This window comes from Rhipicephalus microplus, chromosome 9 (genome assembly GCF_043290135.1).
Source record: "Rhipicephalus microplus isolate Deutch F79 chromosome 9, USDA_Rmic, whole genome shotgun sequence".
Taxonomy (NCBI): Eukaryota; Metazoa; Arthropoda; class Arachnida; order Ixodida; family Ixodidae; genus Rhipicephalus; species Rhipicephalus microplus.
In genome coordinates, this window is record NC_134708.1 from 40,215,201 (window position 1) to 40,237,426 (window position 22,226).

The 22,226-nt window shown below is 48.2% G+C and overlaps 1 protein-coding gene across 1 annotated transcript in view; it reads right to left on the reverse strand.

The window, feature by feature from the left end:
• Window positions 1–223: 223 nt before the first annotated feature.
• Window positions 224–22,226, reverse strand: part of LOC142772230 (endothelin-converting enzyme 1-like) — a 70,660-nt gene continuing 48,657 nt past the window's right edge. The window contains exons 6-8 of the mRNA XM_075874426.1: window positions 11,504–11,761; window positions 5,688–6,004; window positions 224–1,672 (exon numbers count right to left, since the gene is read on the reverse strand). Coding sequence (XP_075730541.1) covers window positions 1,357–1,672; window positions 5,688–6,004; window positions 11,504–11,761 — 891 coding nt within the window. The 3' untranslated portion in view covers window positions 224–1,356. The remainder of the gene's footprint in view (window positions 1,673–5,687; window positions 6,005–11,503; window positions 11,762–22,226) is intronic.

A 22,226-nucleotide genomic window follows, 5' to 3' on the forward strand; every position in this document is an offset into this window, starting at 1 on the left:
TGGATTCTAACGCTTGCACTGGCGGTGGCGTTGACGCTGGCGCTCATCGTGGCGTTGCGCACAAGCGAAGCCTGGGGAGGCGGAAAGCACGCAGTTTATGGACCACTGTTTGGTACTGAAACATGTCAATTGTTAGTGATGAGAAATTAGAGATAAAAGACTCCAACTGTACAGAAAGACTCGCAATCCACTTTGATTTAACGTGCACGCTGCAAATATTTATTGCTCAACAATGCACAGAAAAAATCTCTCACCAGCACTACTTTGCAGGTCAAAATGCACCTACTGTATGCACAAAGGGGGCGAGTGAATGGTTTTGCAATGCGAACAGTCAGCTTTTTTGATCATGCTGCATCTGCACAGGGACGGCTTTGAGCTCTCCCATAGTACAGTACCAAGTACTGTAAATTGTTAACCACTTCTTCTAAACACACATGCGATCGTAAAGAGTTACTAGAACGGATCACTGCTCTTCAAGCCTGGAGTACGAATAGTACTCGAAATCGTTAAGCAATGTTCCTAACGACACAAAAACTCGCTAGCAGACACTGTGTGCATCTAATGATCGAACACAATGAATTGAGCTCGACCATAAGACGCTTCGCATCTGAAGAAAAAGGAGCTCGAAAACAGTCAACTTCTTTCATTATATGCTGCTGGCTAATAGGCTATGAAATTTTGTTCTAAGTCACAGCGCTGAATTGCTACACTTGCTGCTTTCTTGACGGACGCAACTTACCTAACGCTTCCCATGTTCTGAGGCCTGATTATCTGACACTGCTAAAACAATCTACTGAGAAAGGCTCAGAAAGTAAGCTACGAAAAATATGAGAAAATTTATACTCCGAAGTTTGAAACGTTCCAAGATGACTAAACAGACACGAGGAAGATAATTTCGGCATTGCAAGACAGCATGTTAACTTTTGTAGTGAACATCAACGGCTATGTTTATTTTTCCAATGTTTGACATTTTGCATTGCTTTCATGTCAGCAAGATGAAAGGTGTAATGTCCAGTGTGAAAACAAAACACTCAAATACCTTTCAATTGCTGAAACGACGTACAAAATTATGAGAGTTTCATCTCACTCGGTCATAATAAAAAAAAAAAAAACTCGCGTTCTACTTTACACTGTCATTGCATTGTTTCAACACCTATGCGTGGTAGTTATTATTTTAAAAACAACGCAAGATGGCACCATGAATGATTTTCCGGGAAAGAGAACCCAAGAAGTAGTTCACTTCAGAACGGTTACTTCACGGATCAGTAATAAAGCATTCGTGTTTATAGCACCGTAAAGCCACCTAAAACTCGTCGTTGGCAACTCTAGGAGGCGTCTGCCCGCACGCGCGCAAAGCTAAATGGTTATGTTGCACTTCTTCTCCGGGTTCATGTGGGATCCCTTGGCGCACCCGTACTGGCGCGCGAAGTCGTGGGAGTGCATCAGGGGCACGTTGCAGAGCAGCTCGTGGTACTCGTCTCGGCCGCACGAGAAATAGCAGTGGGAGACAAACAGGACGGCATCACTTTGCGCAGGACCCAGTCTCATCTCGAGGCTCGAGTTTCGGGCCTTCGCTTTCTGCCAGGCTTTCCAGACCACGCGCAGAGCGGCGGCCGCGGCCGGAATGTCATCGACCACGTCGGCGTCCTCCTTGGCGGAAGGTGCCAGACACCTGCGACCGCGTTTGCAGAACGTTTTCATGTACGGGGTGATGGGGGGGGGGGGGGGTGTCAAAAGTTGCAGGGCCACTCCCTCATGTATTTCTAAGGAAGCTAGGCCTGCGTACTTTTGATCGGGACTGTACTACTGACACGAATGTTTGTATATCTTAGTAGTCTGGCTTTTAAAGGGTCCCTAAACAACCTATCATAATTTAATTTTAATATTTCAAGAAAACGCGCGCACAGAGTTTTGAATCCCGTCACTATCAACATTCCAAACTTGTTAGCGCTTCGAGACACACGCGCACCACAAAATTCAAGAAACAGTCACCTTTCCTGTTCGAGGCAATCACGTAGCCCTTATAAGCGTTCGTCATGACGGCAACATTGTCACCTGCTCACGTCATCCGCAAAAACGTTTGTTTGATGAATGAGATCACGCTGCCCTATTTTCTTTGAGCATTAGCCATCTTTCATCCAATAAATATGCTGTGATTCTGAGCACGCGTCGGCTTCGGTTGCCCACGTGTCTAGCTCAGTTCAAATAATTACCAAACGAACATATTCATCACCTTCGTTCTCCGCCAAATAATCAGAGTCAGTCAAAAGTTACACGATAGTTTCACGAAAGGTCGCATGATCCCAATGTCGCACAACTTCATCAATGATGTAAGCATGTCACGTTGTCACGACCAAAACTATAGGGGAACCTAAAGCTTCGCCTTGCTTTGGGGTCCCCCATTTTGAACGCGATAGCAATTTCCTGTTCCTAGTGAGTACTTCACACACTTATGGCGAATTCCACCGTGGGAGCAGGTGCACTCAAAAACCCCACCGAAAGTACTCTCTTCAGAGCCGGCGCGTTTCAGTGGTCGAACAGTTGCAGGAGCACTATCATCCATTGGCAGAGCGCGAGCGCTTTCGCTGCGCCGAGAGGAGCTGGGAGCAGTTTGTAATGCTCTCGCCTGAAAAGCGGAATAGGCGCAGTATGACGAGTCACGTAGTCTCTGAACGTCACTGACTCCCAATTTTTCTTCATCTGCCGAGTGCAATGGCAATGGTAGCAACCATGTGTAGCTTGAAACCACTGTTCCGCTGTTGTTTTCGGGTGGCGAACATGATAGCTGGACCTCTGCCAAATGCACCGTTGCACAAAATTACTACGTATTAGGCTAATGAAGAAGTGACCGACCGATATCAGGCGTATTTTGCTGCTGTTCCGGTAACATGGTCACCCCACCTATCCCCCTCTAATCTGCTCTCCGGGAGCCCGCCGCATTCCATTGGCAGGTCGAGTGACCCTGCATGCTCTCAGTGCTCCATCTCCCACGCCCTACTGCCCGGCCCCTCTACTCCTGTTCTCTCAATGTAATTCGCTATTAGTGCATGAAATCCTTTCGAACTAGCTATGCACCCACTACCTGGCCTTAAGGGAATAACCGATGTAGCGTGTGTGCCTTTCATATAGTGGATGAACGGTTTTAAATCACGACGACACTATGACAATCAAGTTTTAACGTCCATTGGCAATGGGTGCTTGTACCCCACATTATTACAGCAATATTTCATGTCGCACTGCGAAGCATGTATACAGGAAGCGCGTTTGGAAAGCATAAAAGCTACTTTCACTGTATTTCCAAAAAAAGGAAGTTACTTTCACTGTAAAGCGATTATATATTTAACTTCATCATCCCGCGTGTGAATTTTAATCGGAAATAAAAAATAAAAAAAGCGTGGCTGTGTGGTAGAACATCCGGTTGCCATGCAAACGACCCGGGTCCTGTCCTCACGCGGACCCAAACGACCCTGGTTCGGTACTCACTCCGACCCACGATTGTTTATCGTTGTTTTATTTGCGTCGTTCTCGATTTTTCGATCATACGTAAGATGATGATTTTTCGCTCATAACCGACAACGCCAACGCCGGAATTTCTGTGACACGAGCTCTCTATTACTATCGCGTTAAAACACCTACAATCTTGCGGCACCCGCGCGGCGCCATTATGACGTCACCCGATCATGTTATCTCTGACATCATACCTTGTTCAAGGGTGCGCCAATCGCGGAGAGAGTGCAACACCTCATCGTGACAAGAAGCTGGGCACGTTGGTAACGCGTATAGCTGATCACGTATTGCAAAAACTTGACACAGTGCTAGTGAAGGGACGAACACCAGCGCTCGTTTTCGTCCCTTCTTGTCCTGTGTGATATTTTTGCGCTACGTGGCCACTTAAGACTTCATAAGTGCGCTGGAAGCTTCAGCGCGGGGGGTGGGGAAGTAGGGAGAAAGGTGCTTTTGGTAGTTTTAAGCGAATGCAAAAGGGACACTTACTATTCGTTGGTGATTGAGTGGCTGCAACAGTCGGTCACCTCTGTTATGGAACCAGCATACACTTAAAGGCAGCCGGCAACAATTTAGCACGATCACGAAACGCTAACCGTCGGTAGTCGAAGCTGCTGTGATCGATTGAGCCAAATATTCTGGCACATCAAGAAACCAGGATTTTATCATTACGTTCTGAAGACAACTAGAAATGAGCTCGCACCTGACAGATTCAAAATGTTCTTACAGTGATCAATTCGTGAGGCAAGAAACTCCGATAGGAAGGCGATTTGATGATTACTTGGAGATGTGTTGCACAAGTTTTTAGAGCGAAAGCTGTTATGAGTTCGAAATCAGGTCACCCGTGGTGCCGTCCACGGGTTGAACTCCACCGTAAGCTGCTTGGCATTTAATAGTCTACGTAAAGCTTAAGGATGACTAGGCTATTGGGGCAGAAAAAATGTGAAATATCCTTGATAGCGTTTGAAAAAGCGTATGAGTGTTAAAAAAAACGCCAGGCTTGCGCGGAAAGCGCAGAATAGTCACAGCGAAAGCTAGAAGAGCGGCCTCTCAGAGCCTTTTCCAAACACTCATTGGGTAACTGCAGCAAGCGCGCTTGCTTGATACCCACTATGGCATTAAGAATAAAAAAATTTTGGGTAGTAGGCTGGCATTCACTATGCTATCTTTCGCGATTCTTCTGAAAACAGTTGTATCCGTTAAACACTTGCAAAGAATTTTGTGCCGATTGTTCACGAAGTGGCTGACGATGATGAGAAATTATGCCTGAAGTAGGTATGCGCCACAGTTATTAGGGAAACAATAACAAGCTTTTGTAATGGGTTGGAGCATTGGACGATCCAATCGTTACGCTATTCGCATTATGCGACGACTGGTTGTTCTTCGCTGTCTTAGGACACTTTATAAGTCGTATTAGCACGATTGCTTTCCCGACATCAAGCCTGCCTAAGGCAAGTTTGCCGAAAAGTCCCAATCACCGGCATGGCTCAGTGGTAGAAGACTGAGCTGGCACACAGCGGACCCGGGCTCAAGCCCCACTGTGTCATTGATACTAGGTTTTTTTCTTTTCTAATTTCATGCGATGTGGTTACGGACACCGGCGGCGGCCAAGTGCGGTGAGACCACCCTTACTGCGTATGCTTCAACTCCCCTCTCTTCGCGCAAGCCAAGGAGTTCGCAGGAGGTGGCAGAGACCGGCCTCCACATCGTTTCTCCTCTTCCGTTTATTTCTCCGCCACAGCTGCGCACTGGTATATAATCACTCCCTCGTATAAAACATTACTGTATAGTCAATATGGCGCCACAATTTATGGTGATCCGAAACGTTGTGACGTCACCACTTTTGAAGATCTGTGTGACTTCTTGGTGTCGTCACATCGTGCAACGACATGTTTGAAGTAACAGAAGGCCCAGCTAGTCGGTTTCTAAACAAAACAGGATGTGCAAGGAAGGAGAAAAAAGGGAGTCATAGCCGTTTGCCGTGTCCTGAAGGAAGTCATAGGTGTTTTTGGTGTCCCGTTTCCCTTTTGAGTCCGTGTTTGCAAGCCCCGTTTCTTTTAGAATGATTTCTTTTTCTGGCATCACTCACATTGACACCGATGGTAACATTCCGGGTTTGATGAGACATCTGAGCATTTCCCCTAAACAAATCAAAGACAAACGAATTGAATCATACTGCTTACTTGAAGTTGTTCATGTTGGTCCGATTGCCGTTGGACTGTTTGGCCAGCATTTGGAAATACAGCGTGGCGGCCATTCGAACGCCGAGTCCACCCAGTGCTATGGCGTAGGGTGCCCCAGCTTCCCACCACGGGAAACTCAGTTCACGTGGCAACAGGCTGTAACCCTTAAGGTGGGTCGATAACTCTAAATGGCGTGCCCACATCATGTCCTTCAACTCTGGGTCCCGCATGTGGCTCCAAAAGGAGGCCTTCACGGTCACGTAATTGTACAGCGGCTCCTTGGTCATGGCAGGCACAACGGAGTAGAAGGCGTCGACCTGAAATCACAATTGCGATAAGAATAGACTACTCGCAGACGTGCAAGTTCATTACAGGGCGTACGCTACAAAAAGAAAAAGACGCCACATCTACGAAGTGAATGATGATGAAGAAGCTTGCTCCGGAGGTTTGCCGTTAATCCTCCGTACATCCGCTTGACCATTATACAAAGACGTGCAATATCAGGGGCAGCGAAGTTCTCAGGACATCAAATCCCAGCAATTATATTATTATTATTATTATTATTATTATTATTATTATTATTATTATTATTATTATTATTATTATTATTATTATTATTATTATTATTATAGCGAAGGTTCATTGAAGCGCCCTCCCCCCCATATTCCATGAAAGTCGGGGGGATTCGGCCTGAAGTCGCAAGCGCCCACGCATTGGAACGGTGCCAACGTGGAGGAGGAAAATGAAAAAAGGGAGCATAACGTCACATTAGAGAAGCTCACCTTGTCGGCCCAACCAACGCGTCCTCTAGAAAGATGCCTGCGATGTCGCACGCTTTCTCAGGGGGACGGGAGGTTCCTCGTAGTCCAGTGCTTTCTCCGCAAAAAGCGCTCACAGCCGACACTACTACCTTCCTAGCGTTGGGCTAGGAAGGTTTTCAGCTACTTGTACATGAAGAATGTTGATACAAAATGGAGGAAGCGAACCAGGAAGTTGACTGGTAAATACTTAGAAAACAGCAGGTGGCCAAACCAAAAAGAACTATCGGTTAAGAAGAAAGTGAAGGAAACGGAGACTGACATGTGGAGAATGGGCATGATTAAAAAGTCCGCACTAGAGATCTATCGAACGTTTAAGCAGGAAATTGCCAAGGAAAGGATCTATGATAATACTCGGGGTAGTTCTCTACTGTTTGAGGCCAGAACGGGAGTACTGCGAACCAAGACATATCGGGCCAAATACGAAGGGGTAGACACAGTATGCAGTGCGTGTGGAGAGGAAGAAGAAACTGCCGAACACTTGATAATGTTCTGTAAAGGGCTTCACCCTATAGTTCAGGATGATGGCGCAGAGTTTTTCAAAGCACTGGGGTTTAGGGACCGGGAGGGCAAAATAGACTTTAAGCAAGTAGACTTAACTAGAAGGAGGTTATCTGATTGGTGGCTAATGTCAAGGCATGAGTGAAAATTAAACTCTTCACTGCAAAGTACGAATCCTCAAATCAACTTTTTAAGAAAAAAAATAAATATAGTTTTGGGTTCATTAAGTATTACGGCTTGGTGGCGCTAGCCACCGCCCGATCTAAAGGGTACAGCCATATCCATCCATGCATCCATCCATCCATCCACTGCCTACTGCTTCCGCTGGATTCGGAAAAGACGCCATCATACAGACACGACCGCGATGCCTCCGAGACGGCAAGAAACATTGCTTTATTCTCAGAGGCAGCAAAGTTTAAAGCGGCCGCCGCAGCGAGCGCTCGCAGCCGACACTGTTTGGTGGAGTGGGGGAGGAGAGGGTTAAGAACCAGCTCTTAGGCTCAAGCCGCAGGCATCTTTCTAGAGGAGGCGTTGGCCCAACACGCGATGAAAACGTCAAAGCTTGCTCTAGGTTTTAGTACTCTCGGTGCTGTTTCCATAGAGATTACTAAAATTAACCAAAGGGGACACTGGCGTGCGATTGTCGAGCGAACATGGGGATTATGGTTATGACATGATTCGCCTAGTCTTCGTGCTGACGAGCAGCGAACACACTTGTGGCTTTGTTTGTTGATGCGTTTTGGTTTTGTTTCGAAGGAAAGAACATACCGTTTTTAGATTTGTGGTTCGATTTGAAGTGGTAAGCCTAAAAGATTACGGTATCGAAGCGTAACTGCCGAACGTTTGCCGATGGTTGTTTTGTGACAAAGCAGCTTCAAGTCACGTAAAGCCAGAACGAACGTAAAGTACGAAGACTAGGCAAATCCATGTTACACCTATATTTTCCATGCTCGCTGAAGCGTCATGCGTTGCAGCTTCCATTGACAATAGCGCCAGAGTTTCCTTAGGAGTATATTTAGGAAACCCAGCTGTACTGGAACGACGGACCTGACCATGGACTAATCAATCATGTGACGCTTGATGCAATTCAGATATTTTCGCAGCCAGTATTTACACGACAAAGGTCAATTGACGCTACAAGCGAGAATTGTGACTGTGATTCGGGCATCAGTGCTCTTATTACAAATCGCCCCATTTGTCCCGAACGGCGCCAAGGAATGCCGGTCGCGCCAGTCGGGCCTCGCATCACACCCTAAAGCGCTCGTGCTTTGCTTGCGTGGCGCGTCGTTGAGCTCTGCAGCATGCTTACGCGTGCAAGAAGGGAGACGAGCGCACCCTGTTCCATTGCTGCCCAACCCTGTTTCAATGGACACAAGCGTTAGCCGAACACACTTCAGAATTTACAAAGTGTCCTTTTTTGACTGCGCAGGGTAGACACATGCCATGGTAGCTCATCTCACAGCCGTGGAGCTTCCCACTTGAAGCGAGCTACGGGACTGCGAAAAACGTTGCATTTTCAGCATACCTGATGAATACATTTTGCAAAAAAATTGCCCGCAGCTTCCCTCGGGGGAACACTGAGGAGGATGCGGACCATATAATTGGTTAACGGGGTGTTAAAGTGCGACTTACTTGGGTCGATGGCTAAATTGGTTAACGTGGTTGTGAAATGGGGTGTTAAATTGCGACTTACTTGGGTCGATGGCTAAATTGGTTAACGTGGTTGTAGGAGGGGGTGTTAAATGAGTGAACACGTACACACGTATGCGAAAGGGCGGCGCTGGTCGAAGGGACGTCGATCATTGTGTTTGTGGATTCGTTGGAATTCATTTCACCGCGACCTTGGACGTCGACGCGCCGTACAAACCAACCGACGAGCGGCAACTGAGCGAGCGAGCGCCGACCTTGAGTATATATACAGCACGACGGCGCATGCACTGTCAGCTGTTGAATGTTCTCGAAGCGCGACGCCACATGCGCGTCCACTGGAGAATCAGGGGAATTGTAGATGTCGAACGCGGTGTGTAGAGGAGGAAGGGTGCACAGATGGTGGAGGAGTGAAGCGCGCGCGGTGTGTATAGGAGGAAGGGATGCACAGATGGTGGAAGAGTGGGCGACGGCGCGACGGCGCATGCGCGCGCGTCAGCTGTCAAATGTTCGAGAAGCGGTGCGGACGGCGCGGACGGCGCGGACGGCGCACTACAAGACGCGAGTATAAGATGCTCCGCATCTAAAACCGTTGCGGAAGGACCCCACAAGCAGCGTCGCCGAAAATTGGCCTCTGCCTCTTATAAAAGCGGAGCGATTCTTGCACTGCGAGTTACAAGAGTGTCCGTGTCACATGTCACGCTTCGGTTCCCAGTATAGGCACCGTTCAGTCGAGTTTTCCAGTCTGACAGCAGCGCCAGGATACATAGCCTAACGGATAAAAACATCAACCATGAGACGTGTTTCATGAAAATGGAACGCGATGCGCGCGTTTCGCGCCCTGCATCTGTCGGTGGATTGTGGCCGGAATACATGAGGGACGTGAGCACGCGTCTGTTTTCTACGCGCCCCTAACGGCGAATGCCGAAGACTTTGAGATGGGGCAGTGTGAGCAACGCAGCTCCATCTGGTCATTGTGCGGTGAGTGCGGCTCGATTGTGAATAGCGACTAATTTTACTCTATCCAGGGCTGCCGAATGATTCTCTCCGAGTGTGTATACCTCAAAAAATAACGGAACCACAGACACTCACAGAAAACCTAAAAAATATCGCAGAGAATCACACACACACAAAAAATAGGAGGAAACCCCGCTTCGCTGTTTCTGAAGATCTCACAGTGAGCAAAACTGGGGGTAACTCTTTTCCCCCGACAACGCTGTATGATATAACCACTTAGGCTTGCATGTATACGGTGCCATCCACCAGATATTGTAACAGCGGCGCGCGTCCTTTGGACCACTGCACTCTAAAGACTGTGGAGGGTATCGCAGGAATAATACGGCCAAGTTACTCTTGAGAGGGTTCTACTCTCGCAAAGCATCAGGTAGAGTGAAATTCATTTTCACTCTATATAAAATGAGAGAGTGAAACTGCTCTCTACTCCACCTCTTTTTGAGACAGTAAAATGCCCATATACTCTTCAGACATGAGAGAGTAAAACGTGGTTATACTCCTGCTCCTGATTACACTTAGATGCGTCGGTACACCGCGAGCGATTAGCACTAGTGAATAAACACATATATGCAGTGAAACGTACGGAACTTGTTTGTTGAGACGTTAGAGACGATTAACAAAAGGAACAGCGTTCGTAGAGCGCGCCAGCGAGTTTCAGCACACTGGAAGGCACTGGAACTTCTAATATGCGCGTTTTTAGCTTCGGATCTGTGTGGTTAAATAAACAAATAATATTTTATTCAATCGGTCACGGTCAAAACTGAACGAGAACACCTATGACATTGTTGTTATGAAAATGTTAATGTTTTTCGCTACGACCATCACGCACGGTATGGCTACAGTAAACTATTCTGGCTTTAGTAGTAGAACGTGAACAAGACCGTGAACAAGAATTACCGAAAGTATGTCCACGGGGTGGGAAAAAAATAAACTAAATTACTTTGTGTAAACTTCAAAAACGTGATGTCTCGTACGCAGAACTGACTAACCACTTAGCGCAGTGCACATGCCGTTCATATAATCGGCTGCTCGGTCATTTTTTTCGACTATAGAAAAACATGTCGGATAGACGTTCTTGTCTGACGAAGCATAAAAAAACGCGGTAAGCACGTTCGCTATAGTCCGGCTGGTTTTGAGATGCGTGGAGACACAAAAATCTGCACTTCTAAACAAGAAAATGTAGAAAGATCACAAACATTACTTATGACATTCGGAATTATAAACTCATGTACCATTTTTTAGTGTGGTGTAGTGGATACCGTCTCATGCTCGCAATTTGCAGTGCGTCTAGGAGTCAAAAGTTTGAGGCCTATTCTATCACTTTTTTTTAACCTTTTCCTATGCTTTTTTTTTGTCTCAGTGCTCGTATTTAGCTATCTTTACCATCGGCACGGGAGGAAATCTGTCCAAAACAATTAAAATGCCCAATATTGGCCCAAGTTCTGCTATTCTTTTTCGCGAGTCATACAGCTAATTCTTCGGTGGGGTTCTATGCTGATCGGCTACGTGCAGCGTTAAGGAGTGCTTTGACCCATTCTGGGAAAGTCACTGTATTCTGACTCAACAAGATTCACTCCTGAAAACAGAGTTAAATATGGGGCAAGAAAGTACTCTCCGAAAACGAGTGCCCGACAATCTCTTATTTTTAAAAGTGTGGAGGCAGCGCGCACATCTAAGGGCTGTACAAGAAACTCTCAGAAAATGATTCCTGAACCGTTGCTATTAGGCTATATTCAGATTTCCCGCCAGGCGTCTGCTACTGCGGCGACACGTTAATGGCTTAAACTTGTGTCATTCAGACGACAGGTATACATGTCACAGCATGTCCCGACTCACCTTGTCGGGCTTGGAGATTCTATGGTGCTCAAGGAGCGCGGTTAAGTAGGCTTCCTTGGATGGCGGTACGTGGTCTCCAAGCAGCGTCCGTTGCTGGTCGCTGAGAACATCCGCCAGGGCCTGCCAGACTTCGTTCGCTACGTTGGTGACATCGTTGAGCGTACTGTCGTGCACGAGCAGCCAGGCAGCGACATTTATGGCGAAGCGGAAGGAGGCGTACGTCTCCCTGCTGCAGCGCATTTGGTGCGCTTCCACGGCCTGCGAAATGCCGCGAGTGGCGTTGCAGCATAAACGAATATATATATATATATATATATATATATATATATATATATATCCTAATTTTTTTCCACCGGTACCGTTCGAAATAGGAGCAAAATGTGGAACAGCCTGCCGCCTGAAATAAAGAAAGCCCGAAATTTTAACACTACTACAAAAAATTTTTTTCTAAGCTTGAATGATGTGAGCTAACTTTGCGATTTTTATTTCCTGGCATGCCGCATTGCAGTCACAGAAACATCATACGAGCTGGATGGTTATTTGGTGTGTGTGATTTTCAAAATGCGTGCCACTGTTCTGGATTGCGAATCTTGTTGTGGCCTAGCAAATAATGTTGTATTTGTATTGCATTTAGGAATACGGATACTGGTATTGTTGACTACTTAATATTGTAACGGGCTATTAAAAGGCAGAGAAGAGGAGAGGAAGACGAAGAGTCTTGCAAGATCACAGTGCGCTGCCGCGAACGACCATCGCTCACCTCTTGTAAATAAAGCCATTTCCTCACAGCTCACTGTAACAGTTGTGGTGGAAGTGCTGGGTAATCCACACCCGAAGACGGAGGCTGAACCGCAAGTTCTTCGACGGAGCCGTCGCCTAGCTGGACTTCCACCGAATCGATCTGGGCTGGACATGTACCACAACGCAGATGAACACCGACCCCTCTCGACTTCTGCGCCGACCAGTTCAGCTCCACAGCTGAGAGATGCTCGTCCCTACGCCGGCAGACCAGATGAAGACGTCGAGGCTTGGCTCATCCATTACAAACGGGTGAGCGCCGCCAACAAATGGGATGCCGCGTCTCAGCTTTTGTACGTCGCGTTCTTTCTGACGGATGCTGCATTAATCTGGTACGAGAATCGGGAGGAAACGCTAACGACGTGGGACAGATTTGTTTCTGAGATTAAAAAGCGTTTCGGTGACCCAACAACGAAAAAGAAAAGAGCAGAACAGACGCTAATGCAACGCGCTCTAGTGCCAGGTGAAACTTGCACGACCTACATTGAGGAAGTAATAAAGCTATGTAGGATGATTGACTCCAGAATGTCTGAGGAAGACAAAGTCGGGCCCATTCTAAAAGGAATCGCCGAGGATATTTACAGTTTTTTCATCGCGAAAGACACCATGACATCTGTCGCCGATGTCATTCGCCATTGCCGCAGTTTTGAGCAACTAAAGACGAGGCGCATCACGCCGAAGTTCGGCAGGCTAGCCAATGTGACGACTATCGCGAGTATAGACAGCAACCAAGCGCTTGATCTTGCGTCAACAATCCGACAAATAGTACGCGAAGAACTCGGCCTGTACGCGCAAGTGGCACACCACCCAAGAATCATCCCCCCTACCTGCCAACAGAGTTCGAGCGAAACATTGCTTCATTCTCCTCGCACCGAGTGACGGAGGGCATTGAGGATTCTAACACCACACCTCAGTATCAGCCACGTCTCTACGATAGGGGCCCTGCCTATGACGCTGGATCACGACGAGGACAGCCGCGTTCTTATACTCAGGACTCTCAGCCGGACTACGTCCCGCTGCGGCAAGGACAGTACCGACCCTACTACCGAGATGTGACTTACGGCGAATACAGTGGATTCCAGAGAATGGCAGAAACCCGTTCATCGCCTGATAACGAACTTCCTCGCCGACAGCAGCGGCCCAGGATTCGTTCCAACGAATACCGCATAAACTGTGACCCTACCGTGTGCTACAACTGTGGTTCCACTGGGCATATCGCTCGGTATTGCAGCCACCAACGCCGCCAATCACGAAAGACACCAGCCATGTCTTCGCCACCAAGACCCGGTGCTTCATATGACATGCGGACAACTGACTTGTTTCCGAGGGACCGTTTTTCGCGTGAGACTAGATGCAGCGATTCGCCAGCATCCGAGCGGAGTTTGACACCACCATCCAACCGTTCTCGTCGCTCGCCGTCTCCTCAGTGTCGTTCTCCGCCGCCGCCGCCGCCGGGAAACTAGCATCCGCGGCCAATGGAGGTGTGCTCGCCGGACGCTGTTTTCAAGATATACCTCTGCCTATTGTGATGCTGAAAAACAAAGTGAATGTGTTGATTGATGGAATACCGACTATGGCGTTAGTTGACACTGGGGCTACTGTGTCTGTGATGAGCCTCGCCTTCAGAAACCGCTTAGGTCGCAAAGTTATGTTTTCATGGAACGATACAATCACCTTTCGGGGTGTAGGTGGCGAGTGTCTTAATCCTCTTGGTGTATGTGTTGTCAGTGTTTCATTGGCTGGAAAAGTAATTGTATCCGAATTTATGGTTCTATCTCGTTGTTCGCACGATGTAATTCTTGGTATCGGTTTTTTGGAGCAATGCGGTGCTTCCGTTGACTGTGGTAGTGGGGAAATATCATTAAACAATTTGTTTCTACCGTCACTTTCCGGAGAAGACTACCGTGGCGAAGACAGGAACACAGTGTGATTGATGAAGTGAGAGCACCATCTTGGTGCCTGAAACCCGTTCGAGTCTCTTCCACAACGGTTGATGTGGCTTGTGTTGACCTCGTAGTGGGGCCTCTATGCAAGAACTGTTCTAAGAAGGACATACTTGTACCCTATTCTGTTGTGTGCATGACAAAAGGAGTAGCAACACTGTGGGCGCTGAACTGTTCTGCCATACCGGTTGTGCTTCCTCGCGGGATGGAGATAGCTCTCTTCGATGAAGCCTCATGCAGCTCAATAGCAGCACTAGTTACGGACCTCACCACCTCTTCCTTTCCTTGTGATATTCGCAATATTGAAGATCTAATGCTTGGTATGATCAGCAAGACTCTCAGTACAACGGAACAGCAAGCGCTGGTGCAGGTCCTTTCTCGGCATGTTGCTGCTTTCGACTTCAAACATAGAGATGCGCCCCTTCAGTTACCCTCGTCTCGCGCTCGTCACAGAATAGACACCGGCTCTGCACACCCCATCCACCAAAAGCCCTACCGAGTGTCATCCTCTGAGCGCAAAGTTATCGCCGAACAAGTAAAAGACATGCTAAACAAAGGTGTCGTGCAAGAGTCGTCCAGCCTGTGGGCAGCCCCGGTAATTCTTGTCAGGAAAAAGGATGGTTCCTGAAGATTCTGTGTAGATTACAGGCGTCTAAAGACTGTGACGATGAGAGATGCATATCCCTTACCGGGGATTGATGACGTCATAGATTGCTTGCACGCCGCTTCCTACTTTTCAACGCTTGATTTGCGGTCCGGTTATTGGCAAATACCTAAGGAACCCGCCGACAAAGAAAAGACTGCTTTCGTAACTCCGGATGGCCTATTTGAATTTAACGTCATGCCTTTTGGCCTTTGTAATGCTCCAGCCACCTTTGAAAGATTTATGGACACAGTATTACGTGGTCTAAAATGGGAGATATGCATGTGCTACCTTGACGATGTTGTGATCTTTGGCTGTGCGTTTGAGGAACATAACAACCGTCTCAATCTTGTTCTCGACTGCATCGAAAAAGTTGGGCTGGTTCTGAATTAAAAAAAAATGTCGCTTTGGCGAACTTCAAACTCTGGTGCTGGGGCACTTGGTCGACAAGGATGGCGTCAGATCCGATCCTCGCAAGATAGAAGCAGTGAGCTCTTTTAAACCACCACAATCCGCGCGAGAATTTCGCTCATTTGTCGGCCTATGCACATATTTTCGTCGTTTTGTTCCACGATTTGCGAAGGTCGTGTACCCGCTGACAAGCATCCTGCGACAGGATGCAACCTTCAACTGGAGACCAGAATGTGACGCCGCATTCTCACAACTTAAGTTTGTACTAACGTCAGCTCCACTGTTGCGTCACTTCGATCCATCTTGCCCGACTGAGGTCCACACGGACGCTAGTGGTATCGGTGTAGGCGCGGTGCTTGTACAACGTCACAATGGCGCCGAGCATGTCGTGGCATATGCCAGCCTATGCCTGAGCAAATCTGAACGCAATTACACAGTTACGGAACAGGAATGTCTGGCAGCTGTTTTCGCCGTACAAAAGTTTCGTTGTTATCTTTACGGGAGGCCATTTAAGATAATTACCGATCACCATTCGTTATGCTGGCTGGTCGGTTTGCGTGACCCCTGTGGCCGCCTCGCACGTTGGGCGCTGCTACTTCAGGAATACGACTTTACGGTGTCGTACAAGAGTGGCCGTCGTCACGCCGACGCAGACTGCCTCTCCCGGATTCCTCTTGCGACTATACCGACTGCGATGCTGAGAATTTTGACGACTGCCTTGCCGCTGTTACAAGCACGTTCCCGAACGCGGCTGACTTCGAGAGAGAACAACGTAACGATCTCAACCTGGATCCTCTTTTTGCCGCTGCACGTGCCTCCCAACACAGCGGTCGCTTTACGGTCCGAGAAAAGTTGCTCTATAAAACTAACTACTCCAGACATGGAGCACGTTTTCTTCTAGTTGTTCCCGAGAGCCTTCGCTCTGATGCTCTACGTGCTATGCATGACGATGCGACATCCGGTCATTTCGGCTTCATACGAACGCTGATCCGCACGCAGGAACACTTTTACTGGCCCAAGATGTACGAAACAACGAAACGTTACGTCGCTAGCTGCGAGACGTGCCAACGTCACAAGCGCCCAGCCACCGCTTCACCAGGTCCCCTTCAGCCAATAACACTACCCAGCACGCCTTTTGAACAAGTAGGAATTGACATTATGGGTCCATTTCCGTTATCTAACAATAAAAACCATTAGATAATCGTCTGCGTAGATCATCTTACGCAGTATGCCGAAACCACAGCCATTCCCTTTTCTACCGCTGCATCCGTGGCAGTCTTCCTGCTCCACTCCGTGGTCCTGCGCCATGGCCCACCACGTGTTATTATCGGCGACCATGGCCGTCAGTTCACTGCTGATGCCATTGAAGAATTACTACGCATGTGTACGACACAGTTCCGTCATTCCACACCGTATCATCCGCAGATGAATGGCCTCGTCGAACGGACAAACAGAACGCTGATCAACATGCTTGCCATGTACGTTTCTTCCAATCACAAGAACTGCGATGAAGTGCTGCCTTTTATTACGTACGCCTACAACACGGCGAAACATGAAACAACAAACTTCAGCCCATTTTATCTGTTGTACGCCAGGTTGCCACTAAGCCCTCTAGACAATTTCTTACCCTTCATTGTACACAATGACTCTGTATCGAACACCCTGTGCCTCGCGGAAGAAGCTCGTCGAATCGCTCGTCTTCGAACTCTGGCCTCTGAACGTCGCTCGAAGGAACGTTACGACGACCGTCACGAACCGGTATTATTCAAAAAAGGTGACTTGGTGTTGTTTTGGACACCGCAACGCAAGCGTGGATTGTGTCAAAAGCTTCTGTCACGATATTCAGGCCCATTTATAGTTTTGGAGCGTCTCAGCCAGCTCGCTTACGTAATAGCTCGTTTTTTGTCCAATGGTCGACGATCGAGCAGAACGCAGCTCACTCACATTGCTCGCCTGAAACCGTTCTACCCTCCGTGTGCATCATAACTCGCCCTACTGGCTTCGTCTGCTTGCGGGGGAATGTAACGGGCTAGTAAAAGGCAGAGAAGAGAAGGAGAGGAAGACGAAGAGTCTTCCTCTCCACAGGCAAGACAAGATCGCAGTGCGCTGCCACAAACGACCATCGCTCACCTCTTGTAAATAAAGCCATTTCATCACAGCTCGCTGTAACAATATCCATGTCTCTGAGTTGTCTTGTTTATGTTAATATGTACACTTAAGTGATTTGCCTGCGTTCGTTCACCTTTTGACACTATCGCGATTATTGATTTTATTGCCGTGGGGCCCGAAGATCGCATGCTAAAAAATGCCTGTAATAATACTGTACAAAACCCTGTGTTTTGGAGTTTTAGTTTCTTTTTTATGTAACTGTAAGCCTCCATCACTGCATACATTTTCTTTTTGGACCCAGGACTAGCCATCGGCTACGGGTCCAAGATGTCTGATGATCTTTTGTATTGTATGACTCAACAATATATATTCTGACTGACTTTTCGGCTGGTGGACCAGTCCTTGTCAAAGTAACAAGTACATGTCAACGCGCTTGCTTATAAATACGATTCACATGGGATAATAAAGATCGGCGACGTATATCAGCGATCAGACAATTCATAGCGTGAAGTGTTGTTGGCGGTAAAGTTAGATATTGTCACGTTACTCACGACAAACTTGATACAATGGGCTCGTTGAGTCGACTAGCTAAGCAGCGGCTCAGAGAGATCGTCTTTGTCCTCTTTCACTCTTCGATCTCACCCAAGCAAAACATGTGGCAATAGTCCGCCCCCTTTGAAAGCATCGACTCGATGCTCGTAAATAAAAAAATGAAGGCATACACACGCAGACATAGAGAACCAAAAGAGGGAGAGTGCCAGTACTCGCAGCGCAAATGAGGAAGTTTCGTCAACGCTTGCGCCAAGCGCAAAAAGAAAAGGCATAAAAGCACAATAGAACACAAACAGATGCAGCAACGCTAAGTCACGGCATGTCGTAGCACGTGAAACCACAAGGGCTACTGTGTAAAGTAGGGCTTCAGCCGAACGACATGCACGGTTTCGGGCCGAAGCTGTCGACGAGAAGATGCTGCGCCGTCCGAAAATAGCTCGTAGGTAACATCTGTGACTCGTCTAAGAACCTTGTACGGTCCAAAATAACGGCTTAGGAGTTTTTCCGATAAGCTTGGTCGCCGGACAGGGATCCACACCCACACTCGGTCCCCAAGGTGGTAGGTGACATTTCGATGGCGGAGGTTGTAACGTCGTGCGTCTGCATCTTGTTGGTGACTGAGGTTTATGCGAGCTAGCTGACGAGCTTCTTCGGCGTATTGAGAGTATTGCTCAGCGTCTTGAGCAAAATCATTGCTTTGGTCGCACGGAAGGATATCATCGAGCATGGTTCGCACGTTGCGTCCGTAAACATGTCGGAAAGGCGGATATCGCGTTGTTTCTTGCGTTGCCGTATTGTAAGCAAACGTGATGTATGCAAGAATCTCGTCCCAGGTTTTGTGTTGTACGTCCACGTACATTGACAGCATGTCTGCTATGGTCTTGTTAAGCCTCTATGCCAGTCCATTGGATTGCGGCTGATAAGCCGTTGTGTTTCGATGACTTGTGCAGCTCAGTTTAAAAATGTCCTCCATCATTCGTGCTGTAAACGATGCCCCTCTGTACATAATCACGCATGACGGGACACCATGCCGTAGAAAGATTTGGTGCACGAAGAACTGCGCGACTTCAGAGGCCGTGCCACGGGGTAACGCTTTTGTTTCAGCATAACGAGTAAGATAATCTGTCGCAACTATAATCCATTTGTTCCCAGAGGACGACAAAGGGAAGGGCCCGAGAAGGTCCATTCCCACGAGGTCAAACGGTGTCCGTGGTGGTGCGATCGGCTGGAGCAGGCCCGCGGGTCTCACAGGCGGAGTCTTGCGGCGCTGGTACTCACGGCAGCCTTTCACATATCGATGTACACTAGTTTAGAGTCGCGGCCAGTAATACTGTTGGCGTACTCTGGCGAGAGTTCGCGAATAGCCCAAATGTCCTGACGTGGGCTCGTCGTGGCACGCAAGGAGGAGCTCATCACGCATGTCGGTAGGAACAACGAGTAGGAAGGCTTTGTCGCTAACACGGGCGTTTTTCTTGTAAATAATGCCTCTTCTTAGACAAAAAGAGGACAATTCGCGAGCAATGAGTTGAGGGACCTGAGAGCTGCGGCCTTCCAGGGAATCAATGACTGGGCGTAATTCGTCATCTGCCCGCTGCTTTGACATAAATTCGGAGCCGCTAACTGCTCCGTGAAAGGCATCTGCATCTTCGGAGCCCCTGACAGCGTTCCCCACAGGCGCTCGAGAAAGCGCGTCGGCGTCTTCGTGTTTGTGCCCTGACCTGTACACAATCGTAATATCGAACTCCTGCAAACGCAAACTCCACCGTGTGAGACGGCCGGATGGATCTCTGAGATTTGCCAGCCAGCAGGGCGAGTGGTGGTCAGTCACCGCTTTGAAGGGAGGTAAGGCCGAAATTTAGTCGTCGCCCACATGACTGCGATGCATTCTTTTTCTGACGTAGAATAGTTGGTCTCGGCTCGAGAAAGAGTACGACTGGCGTAAGCTATCACATGCTCAACGCCGCCGTGTTGTTGTACAAGGACAGCGCCAAGTCCGACGTTGCAGGCATCTGTATGAATTTCTGTAGCAGCGTCCTCATCAAAATGGGCAAGAACAGGGGCTGTTTGCATTCTCTGTCGTAACTCTGTGAACGCTGTATCTTGTTCTGCGCCCCAAGTAAAGGGCACGTCATCTCGGGTGAGTCGCGTAAGAGGTTCAGCTATCTTCGAGAAGTTGGCGATAAATCAGCGATAATACGCGCACAAGCCGAGGAAACGGCACACTGCTCTTTTATCTGATGGAACAGGGAAGGCAGCGACAGCAGCAGTTTTGTGTGGATCAGGTCGCACTCCATCCGCACTAATGACATGTCCCAAAAATTTCAGCTCTTCGTAGCCGAAATGGCATTTTTGGGGTTTCAGCATGAGTTCAGCTGTGCGAATGGCTTCCAGAACCTTTCTCAGACGCTTCAGATGTTCTTCGAAGCTCTCGGAAAAAATGGCAGCATATCCACGGAGTGAATGATGGAGAGTGGGGCGAAGCATTCGTCCGTCCATGCGTCCGTCTGTGTGACCGTCCATGCGTCTGTTTGTGCGCCCGTCCCTGCGTTCTTTCATGCATCCGCCCCTGCGTCCGTTCATGCGTCCATCCATGCATCTGTTTGTGTGTCCGTTCGTTCATCTATTCAACACTCCAAGTCCCACCATCTCGCATCTTTTTATCATATATTCCCCATATAGAAGCACCGCCATCCAGCAGACATTCCAAGGACTAAACGAGAGGTGGCACACGCACACTTTCTTACGGCATGCGCTTTGGGTCCACTTCCCACCTTTAACCACCTCGAGTTCATGGTATATTCTGGTTCACTGTATTCATGGCACTGCGACCAAACGCTCGCTAAACCTTTCGAAAACCAAGGAGGTTACGCCCAGCGAGTATAACGTAGCAACCTTTCCCTGTCAGATAGGGCTCAATTTACATGCCAATGGCTGCTAATGAGAAATGAGAGACAGGAGAATTCGGCTTTTACTTTCTTACGGCTTGCGCTTCGTATCTACTTCTCATTTTTAACCACCTTGAGTTCATTCATGGTATATACAAGTTCATTGTATTCATGGCACTGCGGCTCAACGCTCGCTAAACCTTTCTAAAGCTAAGGAGGTTACACCCAGCGAGTATAATGTAGCATCCCTTTCTTGTCCGATAGTGCTCAATGTACATGCCAATGGCTGCTAATGAGGATCGCAGATGCGCGTTGACTAAAAGCCGAATGCTCATGTCTCTCATTCCCCATTAGCAGCCATTGGCATGCACATTGAGCACTATTTTTTATTGTTAAACAACGCACAGAAGAAATCTCTCACTGGAACCACCTTGGAGGTCAAGTGTTATACCTATTTCGGGTATGTGCCACTGGTGGTTACATACGAGGGACGCCCAACCCACGCATCTGGTCATCGGTTGTACAAACTCTTCTAAATGATATCAAAGCAGCCAGGCACTTCGACTTCCCCCTCTTGGAACGCCGATACTTAACTCAAACGGTGTACCTAGGAAAATTTTGGTACCTTTGCCATTCTGTTAAACCACCGCTCCACGTCTGCAGGAAAGTGCAAAGCTGCATCAGTTCATTTTTTGGTCTGGTGGCACAGAATTGTTATCGCGTCCAGCGTTAGCTCAACCGCGAGATCAAGGCGGTTTTGCATTCCCTGACGTTTCCGTCGCGGCTTCTACATTGTGCCTCCGCACTCTATTGCGAATACTAAGCAATGATGACATACCCGCTCAGACACTGGCTCGCTACCATCTGGGGCCATCACTACGTGTCTTCTTGCCGGATAGCCAAATAAACAAAGGTCCCCAATCAACTGAATTACCATCTTTGTATCGAGCCCTTCTGGCAATTCACCGACGTTTGGAAGCTACTTGCCCAGAGATAAGAGGTGGCCGATTCTAAAGTGGTGGACACAATGGCCGCCCTTCTACGGCCCTTAGTGCCCCAGCATCGTCAATCTGTATTGAACCGCGCTTGGAAACCAATAACTGCCGCAGTGTTGCCAGGGCATCTCAGAGACTTTGTCTGGAGGTTGGGCTGGGGCTTGCTCCCCACGCGAGATCGTTTGCAGTGATGGCAGGTAGTTCGCACTTCCACTTGCCCCAACTGCGTCATGGTAGAGACCAATCGACATGCGACGTTTGAATGTGTGGTTTCCCGCCTTTTTTGGCGTGCGGTTAATGCCGGTTTTCGGGGACAGGGTGTGCGAACTTTCGTGTCCAACGGCCGATTTCCGCGTAGCCGCTTCTCCGCTCTCTTAATAGTTGCGG